Source organism: Centrocercus urophasianus, unplaced genomic scaffold (genome assembly GCF_019232065.1).
Source record: "Centrocercus urophasianus isolate 14NV4802_14NV808 unplaced genomic scaffold, USGS_Curo_1.0 seq_21, whole genome shotgun sequence".
Taxonomy (NCBI): domain Eukaryota; kingdom Metazoa; phylum Chordata; class Aves; order Galliformes; family Phasianidae; genus Centrocercus; species Centrocercus urophasianus.
The window spans coordinates 9,506,140-9,530,231 of NW_024884767.1; the positions used below are offsets into that span (position 1 = coordinate 9,506,140).

The window sequence follows — 24,092 nt, forward strand, 5'->3', positions numbered from 1 at the left end:
TAGCATCGTTTACTGCACCTTGACTACATTTAAAACTATGTCACATGTTACTATCTTGCAAAAGGAGACCTCCATTTCCTTGGCAGCTGTTTATTTACTTAACTCATAGGGATGCTGTAGAATTCGATAATAAATGTTTGTAGTGCACACTGAAGATTAAATGTATTACTACCTGAACAGGCGTCAGAATTAAATATTAACTTTGGAGATACAGTAGGTCTGATCAAAATCACATGCTCCAGCCTCGGTACCAAGTCAGATACCAAGAAGATCAGGGATTTTTCCAGCTGTGGCAATTTCCTGACAGCCACTTTCATGTGAGAGTCTATGGAAATGCCCTGAGAATAGCTGAACCCAAGAGACTGCTTTCATACTGTGCTTGCTGTTAGCGCTCTGTTGCTCCTTCTCTCATCCAATCTCAGTTTGGCTACAAACAGAATCTTCTACAAATTAGGCAGTCTACCAAGATCAGGAGTCACTGAGAACAAACCCAGAAATTCTCAGATGGAGAACGGAGAATATAAACACAAAGTGGAATTAGCACTGAGAATGCATTTTCAGCAACATACTTTTATTAGGAAGCTTTGCTGATAAGGTTATTTCTACATGTGAGTGAGATAACAGGATAGCATGAAAGATGCAACTGTTTATTTAACACTTGATTTTTTTTGCAGGGTATGGATAGCAGTCAGCATTGAAAAAATGGGCTTAAGAGATTTTTAGGAGACTGCAGAAACCACTCAGAAATCTCCTGCTGTCCTGCTTCTGCAGCTGATACCAAACATGCTGTGAAAAACATAAGCAATTCTGGTTTTATCACTACTCTATATAGACAAATTAATGATAAGATAAACACAGTGCCTTTAAAGTATAATGATGTTTTAAATTTTTTTTTAGTCTGTTGTAAAAGCACTGTGGCAAATTTTAACTATGGGCACTGGTGGTTATGGTGCAGACAAATCATAATCTGGCACCATCAGGATAGTGAGCCTTAAAGCAACCAAAATGCTATTGCAGCTCTCTGCCAACATAGACCAATGCTGACATCCTTGTGATTTTGCTTGTATGTTTTTTTAACATGGAACATCGTTTTCTGTCACAGGAGTCTGAATTATTTTACTCAAGCTCATCATTTACAGTGCATCATTTACAGGAAGGCCAGACATAATGTAATGCTGACTGGACATTCTGAATTCCACTTCCAAAGGTTCTTTAATGTTTCCCTCTTACATTCACACATACAGATATTCTACCTATGCCTCTCACTACAGTAACATTTCAGCTGAAGGGAAGTTCAGACCAAAATCAGGCAACAAAGCCCAGTTCTGCAGAAACACAAGACACCAATGCATACTATTCTGTATCTGATTACCCATCCCAACCTGTAGGCACAGTCATGTAACCACAATGCACAATAAAAATCTCTGTAAGTTCATGTAGGAAGCAAGAATGATGCTCTTAATAATAGTTAAACAGTAGAGTAGACCTTCATACCCAAACTTCTACCAGCAATATTTTATTACTTTAATCTCATCTTCACCTCTGAAATATTAAGAAAAGCACAAGCAGACTTCAGTGGAAGTGATAAGTGAGCCAACATGTAGTTCAGCAAATACTATGCCATGTCTCTAACAAAAAAGTTGCACAGCTAACTACAGAATGCAAAATTTGGGATGAATAATGCTGTAATAAGTCTTTTCAGTCTTGGTACCTCTCGACTGCTAGCATACCTGCTGGAGTTCAAAACAGAGAAAATGAACTCTCTGGATTGACACAGAGGCTTCACTCACTACCTGTAGTAAGGGACTTCAACTGCTCTTCCAAGGCTTTGGAAAGGTTTTTCTACCAGATTCACAGTTGCCTGCACAATTCCAATTCACCTCAAAGAAGGAAAAAAAAAAATATATCTAAGGACACTCACATATGTGCCTGCTGAGAGACTCAGAGATGTGGAAAAAAAAGGTAAGGAGGTAGAAATGGGAAAACTGCTGTACGCATCTGAGTCTTCTAACTAACTAATCCACATGGCACATGACAGAACAATTTGAGTATCCAATGCTGGCAGCTTCTTCCATGCGCTCCATGCTGACAGACTGCACCTGACCAAAGCAGAATTACCTCTGTTTCCAAACAGATCTGGGCTGCCCTTGCTGGCTGCACGCCTTGAGCTGAGAGCAGCAGCATGGAGACTGCCAAAAACCTCCCAGGGTGCTCTGCTGAAGGTTAACACAAAGTAACACATACCGAAAACACATTAAAAGTAAACCATGTTCAACAACTGGACTTCCTAGAACATCCCTGAGAGTCATGATTGCTCCACCGGTACCACAGGGCAATATTTTTATGGCATTTCTCCAGCCTGAAGGAAAAGCAAGGATCCATGTGCCACTAATGAAGCACAGTATCAGACCACCCAATTGTGTATTTATAACCTACCATGAGATACCAGAAATGCTACCCTGCAACCACTTGTATTTCTGGGCACAAAAGCCAGACATACGGTTTGTTAGTCCTCATTCTAGCCTGGCTGGTTTTTGCTAGGATCCTTCCAAATAAATCAAGGAGGGAACTTGCTTACTTATGGAGATGCAAGAAGGTGGAAGAACAGATTCAAATGTTTAGCTTGAGGGTGTGGAGTTATTTTTATTAGGGAGAAGACACTGAAGAGGGAGCTATCTATCACCTCAAAGTCATCTAGTAGATAATGCAGAACATCCTGTTTCCCTGAGCATCCTAATAATCATACAGCAGGTCACTTATCACCAGAAAGCCTCTCCCAAGGCCACTGTTTAGCCCACACCCTTCATCACTCTTTACCTGTTGAAACAGAAGTAGCACCACTAGCCCTGACCAGACCTCCCACAGACCCATCAGCCTGTACATCTGTCTGTACAGGTCTTAGAGACATCAAGGTGCAACATCAGCAGATGATGCCATCCAGCTGACGTTTCTCCTAAACTGTGGGTGACAGTAATCTAGCAAACAACCAGGAAAGGGAGGGCACGTGTAGAATAACAGCCCAAGATCTGATGCAATTTCTTAGGCAATGTTTGTTTCCCCCTGCCTACTTCATTGCTCCCTTACTGTTTAGTTGGGTTGGATTCAAGGAAAATAAAAACGTGTCCTTTGGGATTACTGAAAACTAAGAGTCAATGAAGTAAACACCAGCTAAACAGCTTTCTATATGTAACTGCTAGCAACAACCACAGAAGATGCCTTTAACTTTACCTTTTGATTTTTATTATCTCATGGCATTGCTGAGCAAAATGTTTGGAAGCATTGTAAGGAAGAGGATAAAAAGAATGGATGCCTCAGAGCCAAAAGCAAGCAGTACCTCCACCTTCCAGAACAGAAGGAACGCTTATTGTACCACTTTATCCTCCACTAAAGCAGTGCTGAGGTCAGTTACAAAGCCACTGCCTGTTTCCAGTGTGCCAAGCCTATGGTAGGCTGCAATCCCAACAGCCATGTCATGCTCTTGGAGGAGCAGTCACCAAGGTCTTTGACTCTCTGTTCTGATCTGTAGTTCACCTTATCATATTTATGTTGAAGACCTTGGTGACATTCTTGGACAGAAATGTGACAACTGCTAGCAAGGAGAGGGCATTGGCATCTGCCCGCAAAATCGATTGTGCTGCGGTATGTGTGCGCATCCGCATAGATTTCATGGCTTGCTGAAAGCAGCCATGAACAGAGTCCCCATGCAGCTGCAGGTGCTGAAGTCCCACTCATCACTGGTTAGTGTTTTCTCTTGGCAAGAAAAGGTGTTGTACAGACAGCATTGGCTGTTTCCAACTGAGCCCACCCTCCTTTCTTAACTGAAAAGCTCTGGAGCAGAGCAGACCATTTCTCTAGCTCCTGGAAGACTAACCTGCTCCGAGGGATCACCTCTCATCACACCAAGAAACAACAGACACAAAAGCTGTTGGCATGAGTGCAAAGCACTGCCTAAGAAAATCTCCGGGTCCTACCTTGTGTGTTTAACCAAGGCTCCTCCTGACTTCCTGGCACCTGTGTAAGTGCCATGTTATGTTAAAGCAAGATCCCTTCCCAGGCCTTCAGAATCTGCTTCATTTCAGTTTAAACATCAACAGTCCCCGTTTGGACATTGGTTTATGAAAGTTGTTTTTGAAAACAAGTTTGAAGACAAAGGACTTTGACAAACTCTCTTTTCACCAATTCAAACATCTGAAAGAAATAGACCCATAGACTGCCTACATGGTGATCATGAAGCTTTTTTCAAAGTTTCAAGCAGCAATGGAAGCGTGTGGAAAATGGACATCAAACCAGCCTAAAAGAAGAGGGAGCTGCAGAGATTGCAGGTGAGTCCCTGTCACAACGGTGCATACTGTTAATCTCACTGGGAAAATTCAAGCTGCAAAGTTATACTTGTATACATCCAGGTATTACAAATTTAAAAAAAAAAAAAAAAAGATCAACTCATCAGGTAATCAGGCTTCCTACTAATTGCAGGAAATGACTGAACAAAAGTAGGCAAAGGAGTTTTACTCCTGTACACCAGAAGGCTTTTAATTACTCAGGGCATCCCTTCAGTTTTGGAAGCATGCTCTCATCTGACATTCACCACTCCAGTCTGCTTAGGTTTTGCTTAGTGGGGGAAGTATCTCAGAGAGGAAGGGATTTAAGCCGTTCCTCACACCTTTCCGTGAAGAGCAGCACAACAGGGATCTAAGCATTGCTAAGGATAAACACAGACACTTTTAAGATTAGGGGTGCTGTCTTATGCATGCTGCCAGAGAGTGAATCAGCCAGCCTAAGAGTGGGCAGAAGGGACCTCCTGGCTGGAGGCTTTGTAAATGAGCATATCATGAGAAGGACAAACAAGCTTTGTTCCCTACAAGCCATACTAACAATGGACAGTCTGTCACCCTAATGACACAGAGGCTTGATATAGGATTTTTTAAGCTACACATTTGAATTACTTTATTACAGTAATAGGATCTTTGATGACTTGTCAGACGCTAGTTTTTTTGCAGTCAGTACCCTAGTCTTTGTAGTATAAAGAAACACAAGCATTCTGACTTTTCTCCTGTACAATACTCCCTGTGAGAAATGTTTCTTGCAATCACTCCTCCCCCTCAAGCCTTCCCAGCAATGAGAGCTTCAGCTTACAGATTTGATCATGTTCCTACAGATGTCCATATTTGATGCTCACTGCATGTTTCAATACAAAACACCATTATCTTCTCTTCTTGATAGATCTAACTTGCAGACAGCAATGCAGACACTGGTGACAACTTTTGCTGTTGCCAGAATACCACAGAGATAAACCAAGGGTTTGACAAGTCCCTTTTAAAGTGCTTTCAATCTCTCCTTCAGGAATACAGTCACTGTAGCTGATTTTGATTATGTTTGTTTATTACCGTCTGTGTTCAGGTTCATCCCTGTGTTCACCACATATCCTTTCCTCCCCCCAAACTCAGGTGAAAAAAAAAAAATGATGGTGCTGCCTGGCACTGCAGATTTTGAGTCCTGCTATGAAGTGTGTCGTTTACACATTAGTAAACAACAAGTAATGCTGAAAGAAAGCAGTAGCTCACGCCAACACCTGCACATCTGATCACATCAGGATTCTTCACAGCCCTGAAGGGGAGAGAGTTGTTGATCCACGACAAAGCCTTTACACACCTGCCTGTACATACAGCCAGCATACATCTGGCAACCTGTCAGTAACAAGACAATTTCAAAGTGACTCACAATGTACTGAGAAACACAGGAAAGAACATAAAAAGGATACCTCAGTCTTAAAAGTATGCTCAGATCACATTAGACATGTGAAACTATTCACAGCCCACCAGGTATTTTCCTTCATGGAGCATGAGTCATGCCCAGATGAAAAGAGCACTATAATTGTAAAACGAGGGACAACTTGCACAAAGCTCTGAAATGCCACTGACTGCTTTCACAGTAGATGAAAGCACTCAGTGGCTGTGCTCCACTAAGTATTTTTTTTCCAAATCATTCATTTCCATTGCTTCTGAAAGAAGCATGCAGCACCAACAAATTAGCCAAGAAAAATAATCTTTCAGAGAAAAGTACCCAAAAAAATTCTAGCATGTTGCCATGTCAGAGAAACTTAGCAATAATGAGAAACCAGTTACATTCCCCAAGACTGGGTAAAGATGCTGCAAGTCCCAGATCTGCTGCAAGCTTTCTGTGTGATCTCACACTAGCCACCTTTTCATTTGGACAGATAAGAAAACATGGCAGATCTTCCTATGTCAGCTGAAAACAAAGATCTTCAGTTTTTATGACACATATTAAAGAACCTTCAAGACAAAACACTTTCTTTGGAATTTATAATTCAAAATCTTGTTGGACAATAGCAGAGAATAAAGTATCCCACTCCAAATTGTCCCAGGGAAACTAAAAACCAAGAAGAAAAATGAAGATTTAATTGTCATCTGACAGTGAGAATAGTCAGCTTTCAGTCTGCAAACCATAAGCCAGCATCGACTTCTGCTTATTTGCTCTCCATCACCAACTTAATCAGCTTATGGAGTAAAGGGGTAAATTCCAGCCATAAGGGGTTTGTTGCTTCACTGACAAAACAGTAAAGTAAGTAGCGTTTTCCAAAACACCCACTACTTAAATTTCTTTACGAAAGAAAGCATTTTAATTCACTTCAACAAATTTTAGGACTGTAGTATCACACCCAAAATAGCTGCTATCCTTGGCATCATTTCTCTTCCACAAAATAATCTAAAGAGCACACAAAGCTCTAACTTGGAGAGGTTTAAGCTCCTTCTGAGAGATGGGAAAAAGACTGATGTGCAACCAGTTATAAGCATGCACCTTCCTATTCTTGCACATTTCAGAAATCATAGAATGGCTTAATTTGGAGGGGACCTTCCAGTCTCCCTGTCATGGGCAGAGATGCTGAGTGTACACATGTGCAGAATTAACTAGACAAAAAACATCAGATGTAGGTGACTCCTTCTGCCGTGCCATTACCTAAGCCAGAGAAGTTTCCCAGTTTCCGCAGTTTTGCCAAGACTGTCTGGACATCCTTTATGCTTGTGTCCTGTTGGCTGTACAAGAGTAACCTTTTGGCATCTGAAAATAGGCGGGAAACACTGGTGGAAAACAAACAAACAACAACAAAAAAAAAAGCAGCAGTCATCAGCTCTGTAAGCCAGTATTCACAGACAAAATTTCATGTCCCAGTTTTAAACTTCAGTCCCTTCAGTTATGACACTGCTCTCTCCACTACAACAAGCCCTGTCTTTGGTGATGATTCCTGGGAAAATTAAGGAGCCTTATTAAAGATGACTGCTAAAGCAGGGTCAAACAAGTTAGGTCAGTAACCTCCAAGCATTTGAAAGCAGTTCAGACTAGGATGGATAGGGCCTCCTGCTGCTTGTTAACTGCTTTTACACAAAAGCTCAATATTTTAAATATGCCATTATCCCTTTTCAAGTGTTTTTCCGGGTTGAAGGCACTTTTTGTTCTGCATCAGCTTCAGCAGGCCTGACAGTACAAATTCAGCAAACAAGGCAGGGTGTAACAATGCTGACCGTAAGTGGAGCTTCCCGTAATACATTAGCCAGCAATAAACAAGAAGGAGAGTCCCATCAGATCCTGTTTCTCACTCCTACACCATTCATCTCAGAGGTTTGTTGGCCAGGGAAAAGGGCTCTCTGAAAAACAGACCTTGCATCTCACCTTTTTGTGGAGTGAATTCACAATGATCACTAAGACAACAGACTTGGCTCTCAACAGCACAGGGTTACACAAAGAACTGGTGACTTCAAAATATGCCCTTTCCATATGCTCCCCAGAGAAAAGAGATAGGGAAAAAGCAGGCAGACTCACATGGACGCATTGAAGTTTCCAACAATACCAGGGGATTCCCCTGGTGTTGGGTAGCGGAAACAAGGGTTGTTGGCATTGCAGATGATCCCCTGTATCCAGGGCAATGTTCCTGCTGAGGGCATAGCTTTGTTTGGGAAGTGACCTAAAACCAAAACACAATAGTTAGGAGACAGACACAATACACGACAGACATAACACTATGTAGTAGAGAAGGGCAATGGCAATTCTGTCCAGCTTATTGCCTCACACTGCTTTTAAGAGAGCATAATGGTCAACTTCAAAAAGGTTGAGTTAACTTCTCTGCACAAACCTACCTCCTCCACTTAAAAATTACACTTTGTTAGGAACATTGCACCATTATTTCTGGTTATTTTGTTTTCAAAATTCTCTCCTCACTTGCATGCATCATAAGTGCAAAAGCACAAGGTCAGCACTTGTGAGTTGCCTGTGTTGGTTTGCCTGAGATAAGTATGTCACTGCTCTTCCATAACAGTTTGAGTTTCAGAGTTCCAACACTTATACACCTGCCTACCAATTACAAGTTTTCAACTCTTGCTATTGAAGACCTACTTAAGTCATATTTCAACATTCACATCCTGTTTACGTTACAAAATCTGGTGAGAGTTAAAGCAGTAATGAACTGCCCATGGCAGAACTCCACCAGTATGACATTCGTATCTGTGAATCGCATGGACTCCAGAAGAAAGGCTTCTATCATATAATCCTGCTTCTGAGATGACTTATCACTCTGCTTTCCGCAAATGAACCTGCTTTCTTACCCCACCCAGGGAGTAGAAGGGATGTTACATTGTTCCTCACTATCTCTCATATAAGACAGCTCCTCAAGACTTTGAGACTCACATTCCCCATCCACTGCTCCCAGAACCTTACACTATTGTGCCTGTTTCATCCTCACATGCCTGCAGTCAGATGGGGAGGTAGCTGGCTACCCCCACAGCCACAGCAGTACCAAGTCCTCAAAGGATGAGAAGTTAGAGCTGCTTAAACTCAACAAGGCTGGACAGTAGAGATGGTGGAGAAGACAGCAGTGGGGAGAAGACAGGCAGATTGTCAGCCCTCCCTGGAGAAAGGCAAGGACTCTGTCCAGGAGAAAGATGAGGAAACCAAAGGTTCATTGTTTCCAGTACCAAGGGGACTATTAGTTCCTAGTATTCTTTTCAAAATAGAAACACTATTTACCTGAATTATTTGGCTTTTGTTTCATTTCTGTTATTGTAAGAAGAGTATGGGGAGGGTATGAAAGGAAAAATGCTTAAACATTTGGATTATTTTCCTAAAATTTCTCAAAGAAATACTTTCTCTCTTCTCCATGCCTTTTACTTCACATGGATAAAATTTTACATGGATTAAAAAATAAAACTAAAAGCAACATGAAAACAAGAACATACAAGAATTCACGGTAATTTTTCTAAACTCAGTGAAGCATGTAAATGCAGTTTCCTAAAGAAGAGTAAAGCAGGAATTACCTGATTCAAAGACAGCTGTGTTAGTCAGAAGGCACAATTTATCAGAACAATCTTTCCAATTGTATCACATCTAGCTCTTCTATATATTGGTCTTTTTTTTTTTTCTTTTCTTCCAAATGAAATGCATTTTGAATGTCTTGAAGGGTTCACAGGAATGGAAAAGTCAAGCTCAACAAGACACAGCAGCAGCCTCACTAGAAGTTCCTCTTGATAAAGATACTTATACACTACATTGAAACAAAACCCTGATGACATGAAAGGGACGACAGGCAGTTATCACAGTTTGAAATGTCTCCTCTGGCTGATCTGGTGAAAGCCACCTACCTATCTTTAAAGTTTTCATAAAAAGGTTACTCATATGAGTAGGGAAAGAAAAGTCCTGTCTGGTAAGTCAGATTAGAAAAATGGTGCAACCCCTGGTTCTGCTGAAAGAGAGCTGAAATTCTTAACAGTTTATTAAACAAACTGTACCACTAAAATAACTAGGCTGTCTGGAGGTTGAAAAGCACTTGCATGAACTGTTACTGCTATGATTAAGCCTCACTTGTAAGCCATTTTGTAACAGCACACAGTACTGTCACCACAGATAACAATCCAGTTCCCCTAAAGGCATGCAATGATGCCACAGGGTCCATCATGAACTCAAGGTTTCTTTCCAGCATCTCTGCTCACACCCAGCAAAAGAAAAGTTCTACTACACAACATATCCATATTTGTCAGTGAATGAATAATCAGTCAAACCAATCCAGACTTAAATGAAAGAATTTAGTTTCCATTTTCCTGAAAGCTTTTGATAACAGGGGAGGAATTAACCAGAAAGCGTGAATTTAAGTTAGTAGATACTCATCACTCTACTATTGTTGATGCCAACAGAGGGAGAAGACAAATAAAACTTTAGTCAATAACAACGGGAAGGAAAAAGGAATACAGGTGAGAGATAATTAAAATTCTTCTGACAACAGGTGCCAGACCAAAGGATGTACAAAGAGGCTAACAACTAACAGTCCCAATCCTGTATTACACTCACTCTGAACAGCTGAAAAAAAAAAAAACAGATCTTGCTAGGGTTGAGATTACATCCAGCACAGCCAAAGCTGGCAAGAAGTACCAAGAGACTGGTACAAGCTAGCAAGAGACTGCTGCAGTTCTTTGTAGCAAATGAGCAAATGTGTATTGTTTCTCTCAAGCTCCACATCCTTTGTGCAGGCATTTCTTCTAGTTCTACTGTAACAGTCAGGAGAGGTAATTTGAATTTCTAGCACGAAAGTACAAGATTGCATTTAGAGAAATTTCAGTTACCCTGCCAGCCACAAAACAAAGAGAGTTAGGTAGTGAGCGAGACCAGCAGCGTCCAAACCACATCAGGAAGTTGCAGACATTATTAGCACTTAAACTTTGAAAAGCTAGCTTTAAAGCCCAGTAAGCAACATAAAATATCCCAGATACTTTCAAAAAACCACAGGGTTAAGTGCTATAAGAGCTAGTTCTTTACCTATTTTAAGAATGAAACAATCCAGAGTGCCCTCCAGAAACACGCTGCGCTGACCCTTAGCCTTTACCTTGTAGTAATCAGGCAAAGGAAAGATAAACAAAGAGCTCTTCCATAGTCAGCTAATTGAAACATGAAATCACTACCAATCGCATTTAAGATTAAGCATATTGCTTCAATGAGTTCTGCTTCCTAAATCAAATGGCTACCACCACAGTCATCTGCAGAGCAAGAATAAGCTCCCTTTGACAGAAAAGCTGAAATGTACCCATTTATGATGTAAAGAGAAAACTACAATGGTTTTTCCCATAAATGTGCGACTGCTCAATCTACTGAATAGAAAGTTGACACTGTACAGTTAGGAGTGGAATTGCTCTTCTGTTCTTTTATGTAATACATTAGCCCACGTTACTGTCTGAAAATGAGATTGCTTTCTTAGAGATCTGAACACCACTTTCTTTTTATACAGTCACATGCAGAACAAGAATGAGAAATAAAGCTTAGGTTCTGTGTGGGTTTTGCAGCCTTGTCACATTTCCACAGCAATTCCTTGGCTAATACATTATATATGCAAAAACAGCAAGGGCAAGAAAAACAGCAGCAAAATACAGTCATCGAGGAACATTAACTTGTCAGAACATGCTTCAGTTCCCAAGATTGAAGGAAAGCAGCCACTAAAACTTCTCTGAAGATTACAAAGAGGTATGCAACCATTACCCCTGATCTTTGTCTCCTGCCAGTTGGCACTGCTGCCTTCTAGCCTTGAAATAACAACCAGTCTCTGTGCAGCTGCTGTGCTTGGTACTTACATTCATGTTGTTCGTAGGGCGGATATGAAAGTCTTACAGAGATCAGGATGAAGAAGATAAACAGAGGCCAAGCAACTTCGATCAGCAGCTGGAACTGGAAACAACAAAGCATTAAAATGTCATATCCAAAATACAGGGCAGAGTTTCCAGTACAATCCACTTCTAAGACAGCATAGTTTTGCAAGCACATTCTCACACCACTTTGGTTATGCATTCCAGGACCAAAAAGTTTGTTCCTACAACTTCAGAGAACAGTGAAAAGTTACAGGTTTCTCATTTGTTGTTGATACAGGTGAGTTGCAAGACTAAATTTGATGCATTTAACAAGGGTTATTTTTGGCTTTTTTTTAGTTCTCCTCATCCCTTGAAAGAAAGAAATCCGAAAGAAATCTGAAGGAAATCTCCCTATGACCCTTCCCAGAAATCAGCTGGTTTTCTGGCCTCGTATTTTAGAGCTAGTGGGAAGCACTTCTATTCCATCTTCACGATAAACATCTCAGCTGTTACCCTAATATTAGGGATGAATATTGTGCCAGTGCATAGCTACTCTAAATCCTTTAATTTCTCTGCTAGATAAATATATTGTCATCAAGAACCATTTGTCTGACTCCCAGAGGCCAGAGATGCTCAGCACTAGGACACCAACAGCCCAAGAAGCAGCACAAGCCATTCCCTCTGCCGGCTCTCGTGGCTGTGCTCTGTTATGCCCTACAGCCCTCTGTGTCACCCTATCTGCTGGTAAGGAGCAGGCATCTTACACATGTCACCACGCTACGTTGGAGGCAGATTGATACCAGCTCAGTTTGCAGAGGCTGCCCAGGGTGCCCAAGCAGCCTCTCTCCTGCAGCTGCAGAGACAAAGCACTGGCCTCAGCCTTGGCTTGCACAGAGAAACATCCACCCCAGCTCCTCTGCTGCACAGCCAGAAATGGCTAATTGCATAATCCAGAAAGCGACCACGTGTATGCTGCATGCAAAGTGCTGTACACCTCTGCATATGCCTGCACACACACTTCCAGCCTTCCCAACTCACAGGCAAAAGGAGAACAGACGAGGGAGGCCATTTGGACTGGATCAGCTGCATATTTGCAGCTGAAGACCAATTTATCACAGCTGCACTGAAATGCTGCTCCACGATACACAGCCAGAATCTGTTGAAACATGGGGTCAAGCTTAATGCATATGTAGAACTTCAGTAGAGAGCTTGGACCTCTGGACAGCCCTTTACACTAATCAACAAAAAAAACAAAGCCTCTTCCTTTCATTCCTAAAGCACAGAAGCTTCCTTTCCCTACCACTTCCTAGACTTCCCACAGCAGTAATTACACCACCACTCTTCATATGTTGCTGCCTTTGTAAAGACAGACACACCAACACCAAAAGGGATGTGCCTCACACTAAAGACATAATGAAAATTGAGTCTCCTCACTTACTGCAGCCACTAGACCAGCACAGTGAACAGTGAACCCAAGCATCACCTCTCCGCCGCCCCTGCCCCCCCTTGGAAGAAAGGGAGGAACACGACCTCTGCAGACAGCAGCACCTGGGCCAGAATAAGCTACTCATAACTTAACTGAGACTAGTTCCTGAAGCATGTCCAATCTGTATCAGTTGGCTGGTAATGGAAGATACCATTAAATATTGAGATCAATACTTTGTCAACAGGAAATCGGTTGAGCAAGAACTAATCCCCTTTCATTTCCCGCCAGTGTCCTCATCTTCATGGTCCAGCTTCAATGCAAGGAGCTACCAGCTGGTAATCAGCCTTGCCATGCAAGCTTGAGAGGTCTCCTCACTTGCAAGACAGCAGGAAGAAGACAGTGCTTTTTCACAACAGTGAACCCTGCACATGATTCTTTCCCTGCTCTCCCCCTGTGTACCCCCTTCCCCCCACTCCAACACTGTTGGAAGTAATCCAGTACAAAGTAACGCTTGAATTGCACACGTCAGGCTGAGCTTTGGACCCAGCTTTCGCAACATAGCCCAAACTCACTGCAGCAGAAGAGAGAGTTCAGTCAGAAGCAAAGGAAATTAGACTTCTTGTGGGAAAAACAAGAGGAATCAAATTATTTCTGGGCTACACCTTCAGTAAGTACAAATGTCTGAGCAGCACTGCCAGAAAACTCAGGATGCTGGTCTCCTAATAGATGACAACTGCTCAACCATGAGACCAGCATGGCTAGAAGAGATGTTCTTGTAATTCCCTGTCTTTGTTTAATGGGCCTTCCCTTTTGATACCTGCAGATGAAGCTCAAATTAAAAACATTAGAGCAAAACTCTGGAGACAAATTACAAAAACCTGTGATGATAGGCTGCCTTTGCTATGAATTGACTAATAATACAGTACAGACTGTATGCAGTAGCCTTCGGGCTACTCAATAGGAAACTGATACAGAAGGTGCCAGAAGTACCAAAAAATAGCCAAACAGATCCAAGATCATGACAGAAGTACCAAAAGAAAGGTCTTTTTCTGCTTACAAGTAGATGCCTTCTGCATTTTTGTGGCATTGCTGAAAATCTGAATGAACTTCTATTGCCCACCCTACAGCTACTTGGCAGGACGTGCTACGCCAGACTGCTTCAAATAACTTTCAGACTAGATGCATTAATTTCAGAGGACTCAGAGAAAAAAAGCCATCTTCCTCAGCAGAGCACTCAGCTCCTCTGAAATCTCCTCCTGGTAGAACCAGTTCATGCATTGCCACACAGGCTCCATCAATCTCTATGGATTCCCAAAGTTCATAAAGCCAGTATGGGAGAGGACAAGAGTAAGACTGGTAGTACCAGGGGGAGAAGAAAGTATTTTCAGCTTTAAGAGCCTAGGATACATAGGCTTTTAGAGTAATTGAGAAAAGTATGTACTTTAAAGAGCTGTAGCCACTGTTGAGACTACTTCCTCCAATCCATTGCAACATTCTTATAAATTATGAAGCAGTTCACAAGGTTAGGATATTAATTGCACCCCCCATCCCCCCAATACAAGAGAGCAAGCAGCATCACTCCTTACGGCTGATGTGGCACACAGCTTATAAGATGGGCTCCTTGTCCTGGAAGATCAAGGCTTTTGGTTGGATAAGGACAAAAACATGCCACTTGCATACAACTTCCCACCACCCTTGACAGCCCTGTAACCAGAGACATTGAGGTAAAAAACAAAGAAACCCAAACAATCCTTTCTCTGGTTTTATTTGAGCACTTTAAGAATGGGACACATTCAGCTCTGAATTCGCAGGACACAAATTCAGTGACAAGTCTCAGACATTTCAGCAATGACTTCAGAGACTGCTTCCATCTCCACCAGCGAATATGATAGCCGTCTCTCCCTTGTGACTCTCAGTTTCTAAAGCAACCCAGCCCCAGACAGCTGGCAAACACCCTGACATTTGCAGGGTTCAGAAAGCTTATCAGAGACACCACTTTCCACTCACCACCTCAGTAGCTAACGTTCCCTTCACATTCTCTGCTCATGCCTTCTCAAGGTCAGATCTAATGGGACAGCTCTTCTGCACAGTCCTGTTCCACAGAACATGGCCCAGTGTAACACAGTTACCCCTGAAACCCCTAGAGGGACTGTGCCTTCTTTGGCTTTAACTGTGTGCAGAAGTTACAGCATCTTGTGAGGTCTCTTTAATGTTAAGACAGAAGGCCTTGAGGAGAATGCACTGGATCCACGCTTCGCTGTTCCTGTCTCCACACGGAGAGACTCCTGCTGCTTACTGCTTACTGTAACAGCTATGTTCCATACTGATAACAGATGGTGAGGCCAGCATTGAGGCTAATCAGAATGCTCCTTGGAAGCAAAGTGTCAGTTGCCTGGATTTGTCTCTACACAAATGTGAGAGCATGTCTCATGCCAACCACTTAAAGTAAGCCTTCTGCTGAAAAGTTTCACAACAGGCTTGTGTGCTTCTCCTTGATTAGAGATCAAAAATGCTTGCTGTTGCCTCTAGCAGAGGTCCCAACACTGGGAAAACAACCATTAGACCTTTGGCCACATTACGAAGTGGCTGAATTTCTCTGCTGTTGTTGCAGCTTACAGCAGTCAAAAGTGTTTAGAGTCCATGTCACAGAACCACAGCCTGACAGTACTCTTCCTGAGGAGCAGGCAGGTCACAACAGAGGCACTGGACTTACATCCCTCACTGCCAGGTCGTAGAAGTATTTCAGTACTCTGACACACCAGCATTCAGGAACAACTCCAAACCCCCTCACTTCTATCTGCTAAGGATTTGAGTCAGCTTTCTGAAAATGCAGATCAGCTGTTTTGCCAGGATCCTCTAAGATTTGAAACACTAATACGCAGGAAATTTTCCCTTATTTCACTTGACAAGCAAGCCACAATGCTGTAACTTAGACCAAAAAACTCTTTGGCTAATACTTACAGTCTGTCTTCTTCTGTAGGTGAAGTTCTTCCATAGCAGCAATCCCAGCTGCGTCCAAAACGCCATCATTTTTCAACAATGCCTTCCTCCCTTTGTGCAGCAGCAGCAGTACACAGCAAGGATGTTGTGGCTAGGCATTAACTAGAAAGCAAGAGTTCAAAGGGAGAAATTATGTGAGAAGAGAAAAGGCAACAAGACAGAAAAAGGCATAGGCTGTGCTCCGTGAGCTCATGAAGCCTTGCAGCCAGCCCCTCAACCTATTTCCCATACATCTGCTCTCTTTCTCTGTGCACTCTAGTCAAGTCTCATAGGTTCAAGTCAGCTGAGATTTAAAGCAAAAAGCTTCTCTCCATATTTACTTTTCTAATGGTGAAAAACATGTTGCCAAATTAGGTATGTCTTTGTTTGGCATTCCAACTAATACATTTGCTTGTAGAAGAAAATGCTACAAACTTAACATGCAAGGGAGAAAAGTGCATCTCCTTGGAAGCAAGTGACCCTGAAGCCATTCATATTTGGATAAAGTGAATGGACAATCGCTATTGAGTCAGTGTAGGGTCTTGCAGACACCTGGTCTCCACAGCTGTTGTGAGCAGTGCACATTCAGTATGCACCTTGCAAATGTATGAGAACGTAAAAAGGATTCAGAAACACATTAGCTTCTTTGGTGGTTTTTAATAATAACACAGCATAAGCTTGGGTACACAGAGACTTTCAGGAAGGCTCATATACAAAGATGAGCTTACAGTAGATTGAAAGCCATTAAATCTTTTATTATTATTATTATTTCAGAATTCATTTGGAATAGCTTAATTTACTTTTGAGATTAAGCCACTTCAGATTAAGAGTACTTTCCTTCTGAGTAAGTGTCCATGCAGGGATTTAACTAATTCACAGCAAATTAATTCTGATTTATGCTCCTGAATACATTCTGTTGACAGGTTCAGTGTTAACAGGACAGCTAGCAACCAATCCAAGCACACTACCAGATAACCATTCCCCCTAACATCTGCTGAAGTGGGAACACATGCTTTTGATTCTCATGTCCCACATACCATTATCACAGACCTATTATTCAGTGTTGCATGCCTGACTGCAAACTGCATTGAAAATGTTTTCAAAACCCACAAACACACTATGAACTTAAGCCTTCTTCAGGAAATGCTCTGCCCATTCTCACACTGGAACAAGATTAGATTAGATATAGCAATTCTGGATGCCAGCTTTGAGTTAATGAGTATTTGCAGCTTTGTAGTTTTACCCACAACTACATCCATTATTACAACAGCAAATTAAAAAGTTGTCATATAGCATAGGTCTCTGCTACATGAAAGTTTCCCAAACACTACAAATGAAATAATTAAAGTCACCATGCTGAATTCCACAGAAAATTACACTGTAGGATCACAACAGCACAGCAGTGTTTTTCACACCAGAATAAGGGAGCAAGAACAGTAACAGACAGTACAGTAACAGAACAGTAACCTACAAAAACCTACAAATTGAACCTCATGTCTCTACACAGGCATGAGACATGTATGCACAGCTGAGCATACAGCCAATAGGGGCTTGCTGCTATAATTCACTGCAGTGAACAGTACTTGCAGATGCTGCTCTTCACGGAGAGATGCCCAGCTGATCTGGCAGGAAAGCTTTCCTCCCCCTACCCTGTGCTTCCTTCTGGCTGGAACTCCTGACATTAACACGTTCCAGCTGCGTGCACATCTACCTGGTAGACAGTGAACTCCCAGATGCACTCGAGTGAGGTACTGCAACAACTAATAGTATATCAACAACATAAAAACGCCACTCTGTAATACAATTAATGATCTGCCACAAACTACTTCCCAGTGTTTTCTACCAGATACAGCTAAAGACCAAATTCCACCAGGAAGACAGCAGGAAGGATCTTGCAGGGAGCAGCAGAGACCTTTGGCTTCTCAATGGAATTACGTTCAACTCTTTCACTTTAATACTCTTCATAAAGACAGCAGAATAGAATTTGAAGCAGTTTAGGTCTGTCTGAGCTAGTTACAGGGTAGCAGGCTTTATCCATGCCAGGTGAAATCCAAATGTTAGTTCTTTGCAATTGCAGGCAGTCCCCAAGATCCAAAATGTGGAAAAAATGCTTTTAGACTCTGTAGGGCTCGTGTTGCGCTTTGCAGTGACATAAGGGCACATATTGATCATTTAACACCCCTCAGCTGATCAGCAGAAACCTGTGCAACTAGGAAGACTTGGCTGTGCCTGCTTGGATTTCAGCTGTCTATAAAGTTCAGCTAAACATTACAGAGAACAAAGCAAATGTGCTGGCTTTCAAGCAAGGCCAGTTTGTCTGCACACAAGTTTTAAATAAGGTAAAAATATCCGTTTGTAAGGACGGTACCTGATGATTGGAAAACCTGTCCCATGTGTTGACACGACAAGCTAAGTCTCTACATAAACCAAAGAGACAAGTCCTACCACCAGATGTTCACTGAGAGCACAAAAACTGAACCCAAAGTGCTCCCAGTTCCACTTCTTCCAGCCACGCTGGTTTTACAGCTTCAGAGACATTCAAGTTCCAGGGTCTCTTGCAGATGGGGTTACCCAGGTTTTGCTGATGCTTGTATCTGTCTCCAGTTTTGATCTGTATCAGAGGCTGTCACATTTGGTTCACTGCTGATACAAGTTAACTAGGTTCACCTGAATTACTAATGCCTCAGGAAACGCTGCTCAAACTAAATCCCAGGCAAAAATGGGTTAGTGACATTTCAAATGTTCTTCTACCAGTCGGAAAGCAAGGATTACAAACCAGAAACACAGAAAACAGTGGCAGACCCAACTCTCTCAGCTCAGCTGGATCTGAAGTCCACCAGTATTTCACTTCAGGCTCATCTAGGATGTACAACACAACAGGGAAACCCAACTCACTGTTTAGTAGTTGCTGTTCTGAAGTCCACAGATACCAGCTAGTTTTCCTTCTGTATCACACCTGAGGAAAATTTTGTTAGCCAGCAGTGAGCACCATGGATCACTCTCATCCTCTAAAAAAGCAGTAATATTTCTGTCTAGCACAAGAAAAGCTGCATGAATTTGCCACAGCAATACAAGTACCTTACATCTCAGGAAACAACATCTCCATTGAAGAGAGGGATTTATACCTGCCAAGACTGAACCTACCACCACCAAAAAAAAAAAAAAAAAAAAAGAAAAAGAAAACCCAAACAAAAAAACCCACTCATTTTTATAAGCAATGTGAAAGCTGGAACAATTACCTAAGCTGTAATAGGTAGTGCAACCTAGGTGCATAAAGGTCTTTGCTGTAGATATCCAACTTGCACAGCCAACCTTTTCCACTGTGTGAACACTTCCAGTTTTCCAGTGCATTTACAACAGCAGTTGTAAGCTTAAAGGCAAGAGGTTTACTTCTATTCATCACTCAGAAAACTGTTCTTGTTTAGATCTGCTTCAGCATTCCTCCACCTCCTCAACACAACTGCATAGCTTAGACAAAATGGAGGATACCAGGAGAGACTCAAATTGCCCACATCTTTGAGATACACCTGGTAGCTGTCTAGTAGATCAGGCATAATGGATGTTTACAGCAACCTACTGAATCCAGACACATGCCCTGCGCAACATGCAGATAGAGCAACAAGAACTCAGTTGAACAGACAGCCAATTAAAAGGACCATGAGGCCATCTCACATCTAACCAGCCAATAAACTAGTACACAAGCTTCCTAGCATGCCCTACCAGCATGCCGCTCAGATCTTCATATACATAACACGCTATTTTTCTAAGCATTCCAAATCTTCTCAATTCACAGGTGCCATTGAGCAAAAGCAGCATCCAAATACTCCCCCAGATCTTTGGACAGAGTTGTCTCCATGTGCTTGTCCCATGGACTGTCCCTGCAGATGGCTTTTCTCCCCACTGCAGAAACTCCCCGTGAATTCCAGACCTATAAGTCTACAACTCCATCTGAGTGTGCAATTCAAAAATCACTTTAGGAGAAAAACACATGAAGAGATGAATTCTGAAAATGCTGACAGTGAAACACTTTGACCAACCTTGTCTAGATAAGCACCATCACAATCATCAAGACTAAAACGGCTGCTGAAAAGTCCATTAGCTGGTACATTGAGAATCCCCAGACCCAATCAGTCTTAAACACAAAGCTATGTATTTTTACAGCTGTAGATTTTAAGAGGAAAAAAAGGTCAAGTGGAAGAGAACCCATTCCCCACCCCCATGCCTGGTGTCTGTACTAAATAAACATAAAACAGCTTTCAAAAGCAGCTTTCTGCAAACAATGCAGCTGTTTGCTTTCTTCTGGGGGCAAAAAAACCTTTCCCCTGGAGAAGAAATCACTATTTATACAGGGAACAAAGCAAACCTACCGAACCTTATGGGACTGGAACATTTCAGGATTCTGGCAAAAGGATACAGAACCTGTGAATCTCCAGCAATGACTTAAACCAAGCCCTGGTCAGCAGAGCTAAAACCTTGTACTAGTTTAAAAAGACTCACAGGCTGCTATGAAAGCAGTTAGAAGCCTTCCACCCCATTCTCTTGGCCAGATTTCCACATTACAAAAGTTACGACCACTGGCAGCTCTCCATAGACCAAGCAGCCATGGAGAATACTAATCCAATATCTAGAGATAATGTCTTCTGACAGGAAAAAAAAAAACAAAAACAAAAACAAACAAACAAACAAAACATTGTTTGCTGGGTGCAACATACATCTACTACAGCCATTACTGTCCCTCTACTGCAAGCAAACATGGCGTAGCACATTACACACACAACCTCAAATGAAAAACTGTACATCTGCTTAACACCAACAGCCTTTCTTTATGTATCTACCAAATCAAACAGCCACTCTTCAAAAGAAATGGGACAGCTGAGGAAAAGAGCACTGGCTGTGAGCAGAAACACAGTCCTTTTGGTGAAGGCTGAGAAATGACTATTTCCTTTATGTAGAACCAAGCTGCACTTCATGGAGCAAACAGTGTCATGAGCCACCTCAACTCTGCAAAGCCCAGATCCAAGAGCAAAGTCCCTCCCAGTGCTCCATATGCCACCAACTGAGATCAGGTCACCATGACAGAAGGCGAGAGAGAAGTGTGTGCCTCAAATCGACAATTTGATTCAAACAAGACAAACTGTCAGAGAATTGTCTCGGCATTTTGGGACTACAGGTACTGATTAGCGCCAGGAGTTGAACTACATCACCCAAATCAGGGTCTAACATCCCGGCTGCTTTCTTGCAGAATACTTGGATCTCAGCTTATAGTTTCTTTCCAACTAGTAGCTGTGGTCAGGAGACTCACATATCCACTTTTATTTCTTACAGCCTCAGGCTGTAAGAAGGAATAAGCAGCAAGACAAATATTAGAAAGAAACTTTTGTTTTAAACCTCCATGATTTCCAGAAAGAAAAAAGCACTTTTCTCTAAACTTCAATAAATAGGAGGTGGAAAAGGAGCATTAGTCCCAGAGCAGTTGAGATTATGCTTGACAAAGAGTAACTGAGGACAAATGCAAACAATCACTTATCCCACTGTTATGGACCTAATTAGAGATAATCTCCACAGCAGAAACAGACAATGCATGAAGAATTAAGAGTAGAGCCCATTTTACAATCAGAACAACTCAGGTAGAGTCTGCAAGACTAATAGGAGCAAAATTGACATTCAAGTCTCTTAAGTTTCTCAAGAAGTCAAAAATCTCAAAATCTACTGGAGCTTCAGAGAAGAAGGGAAGCTGTACCCTAACAATAATACTTTTCTAGGAATAACAACACTGACCTTTTAAAGTTACCTTCTAAATCCAACATTCTGAACTAAGTTACAAAAAGATGCCTTCAAAAGCATTAGCAGCACGTTCAAACAACTCACCTGGAGTGCCAAGCAAAGCAAAGGCAAAGATAAAAGCACAACCAGTAGATGCTACACACTTGTCTCCTGGTTTAAGCACTGCTAGATTCTGCAGCAATAACGAGCAATGCAGGGTCAGCAGAGGAGGTGTGAGCTTTGAACCTGCAGCCTGATGCCTGGGATGCAAGATCATTATCAGGGAGGCCACACAGACACCGAAAAAAGCAATTCTTTCGTAACCTCCCCACAGAGGACTTCCATTTTTTTCCCCATTTGCCAGACGAATATCAGGCCAAGTTTACTATCCTACCTAAGAGTTCATTCAGTGAGAAGGGCTTTCCTCTTCAAAATCACCCAGATCATGTTTACACCAACTGCTTGTTACTAATGATATGATTGGAAATCTTCCGGGTCAGCAGGCAAGACTACAAACAACAATATTTGGTTGGCAGTCCTTGGCACGGACCTTGACTAATTTACATCACCTTACACAGATTGACTACCTGGCCTTAGGTTTGGTAGCAAACACATTCTGGCCTTGTTCTTCAACACCTACTAATACTGCAAACAACTAGCACATTGTTTTTATTGTGGCCATCTGCCCTATAAAATAACAATGATTTGTATGACAGAAGCACTTTCAGATTTAGCTTCATGGTAATCCACAACCAGTTTGACTCATTTTTCCTCCTGATGAGTGTGTGCCAAGCTTTCTACAACTCCCAAACATTAGGCACAGGGCCAAAATATTGGGAAGCTGATTGAACGTTTTCTTGAAATTCCACCAGCGCCCAAACAAAATGCAGGCACTGCATCTCACTTAGTCACAGGATCCTTACAGCACCATACACACAGCTACATAACACTGAACAGATGAATTCTCTTCATTTAAGGGGGCTGTGCTTCACAGAAGGTTAGAGACAGCTGGAAGAAAATGACTGCTCCTTTTAAGCACAACATGACAAGAAAATAGCTACTCATAATCTGCTTTAACTGCTGCTATTAAAACAATTAGTCACATAAAAGAGCCCAGCGCTAGGCTTTGCCTGTTGCAGTAGGAATTACAAGAGAAGAAAGCCCAGATCTTACTCTGACAAGAACTGGAACTAATACAACATGATGTTAGGGACAGAAATCTGGCATCCCAAGCATTTGGGCAAGAGGCTTCTAATGGTATCTAGTCCAGGCACCACGAACAAGCACTCTGATTTTTTAAAAAGTCAGCATATTCTGTGCTGAGTATCTCTGAAAGCTCAGCTATAAACAGCAGAGCAGAGATCATTTCGAAAGTCATACCCAGAATGAGTATCAAGAGCACTAAAAATGCTGGCCCTGAGCTCTTCAACAGCTCTCATTTCCTCCTTCTGACAAAGCGTAGGCCCCAGAATGCATTTGTGGGGCACAGGTGGGCGCATAGCAATGTATCAGAAATAAACCACAAGAGATAGTTTCCCAAAGACCTGAGCACCAGGCTACAGGAACTCCTTAATACAAATAGGACTACATTTTTCCAGTCAGCAGTGCCTCATTTTCAGAAACGGACGATGTTTAGAAACTTCCCTTGTGACAGAACATGCCAAGCTGCTTTGAAAACCTGTCCCAGTTCACACTGGAGCATGCCTTCCTACCAGAATGACCACAACAACTGGTTCTCATTAATTCTAGCATGTTCAGAAGGTGAAATGGTGAAAACACGTGCGCTCCATTGCAATAGAAAACTTGAGCTTGCATGTGCCACAGCTGGACTGATTCAAAGAAGGGCATGGGCAAGAGATTGTGTCACGCACTTCAGCGAGAAGAATTACTCAAATGTCAAATATAACACTTAAGAAGAAATGCAGCCAATTATTTCAATATTAAAAAAAAAAAAAAAACACCACTAAATTCCACTGGGAGACTTTGAAACACATGAAACATTCTGATATTCCTATTACAGTAAGCATCTCTACTTTTCTCACACATACACACACACACACACAAAAAAAAAAAAAAAAAAAAAAAAAAAATGATTTACTTTATAACGGCCCGTATCAAAGATACATAGTCCGTATTTGCCTTGGTCCGGGGTTTTTTTTTTTTTTTTTTTGTTGTTGTTGTTGTTGTTGTTGCTGTTGTTTTGTTGTTGTTGTTTGGTGTTTTTTTTTTTTTGTTTTGTTTTTTAATCCCAAAGAATGAGCTTTTCTCTGCTGTGGAATCTAGAAGTAGTAGAACAACCTGCTAAAATA

The 24,092-nt window shown here is 41.9% G+C and overlaps 1 protein-coding gene across 3 annotated transcripts in view; it reads right to left on the reverse strand.

The window, feature by feature from the left end:
- ABCA1 (ATP binding cassette subfamily A member 1) overlaps positions 1–24,092 on the reverse strand; it is a 90,750-nt gene that overhangs the window by 59,351 nt on the left and 7,307 nt on the right. For 2 of the 3 annotated variants that reach the window (XM_042822779.1, XM_042822777.1), the window contains exons 1-5: positions 21,889–21,984; positions 16,003–16,143; positions 11,622–11,715; positions 7,837–7,978; positions 6,976–7,097 (exon numbers count right to left, since the gene is read on the reverse strand). In XM_042822779.1, coding sequence (XP_042678713.1) covers positions 6,976–7,097; positions 7,837–7,978; positions 11,622–11,715; positions 16,003–16,071 — 427 coding nt within the window. In that variant the 5' untranslated portion in view covers positions 16,072–16,143; positions 21,889–21,984. Of the gene's footprint in view, positions 1–6,975; positions 7,098–7,836; positions 7,979–11,621; positions 11,716–16,002; positions 16,144–21,888; positions 21,985–24,092 lie in introns of those variants that run through there. The other variant, XM_042822778.1, reaches the window with a different exon arrangement.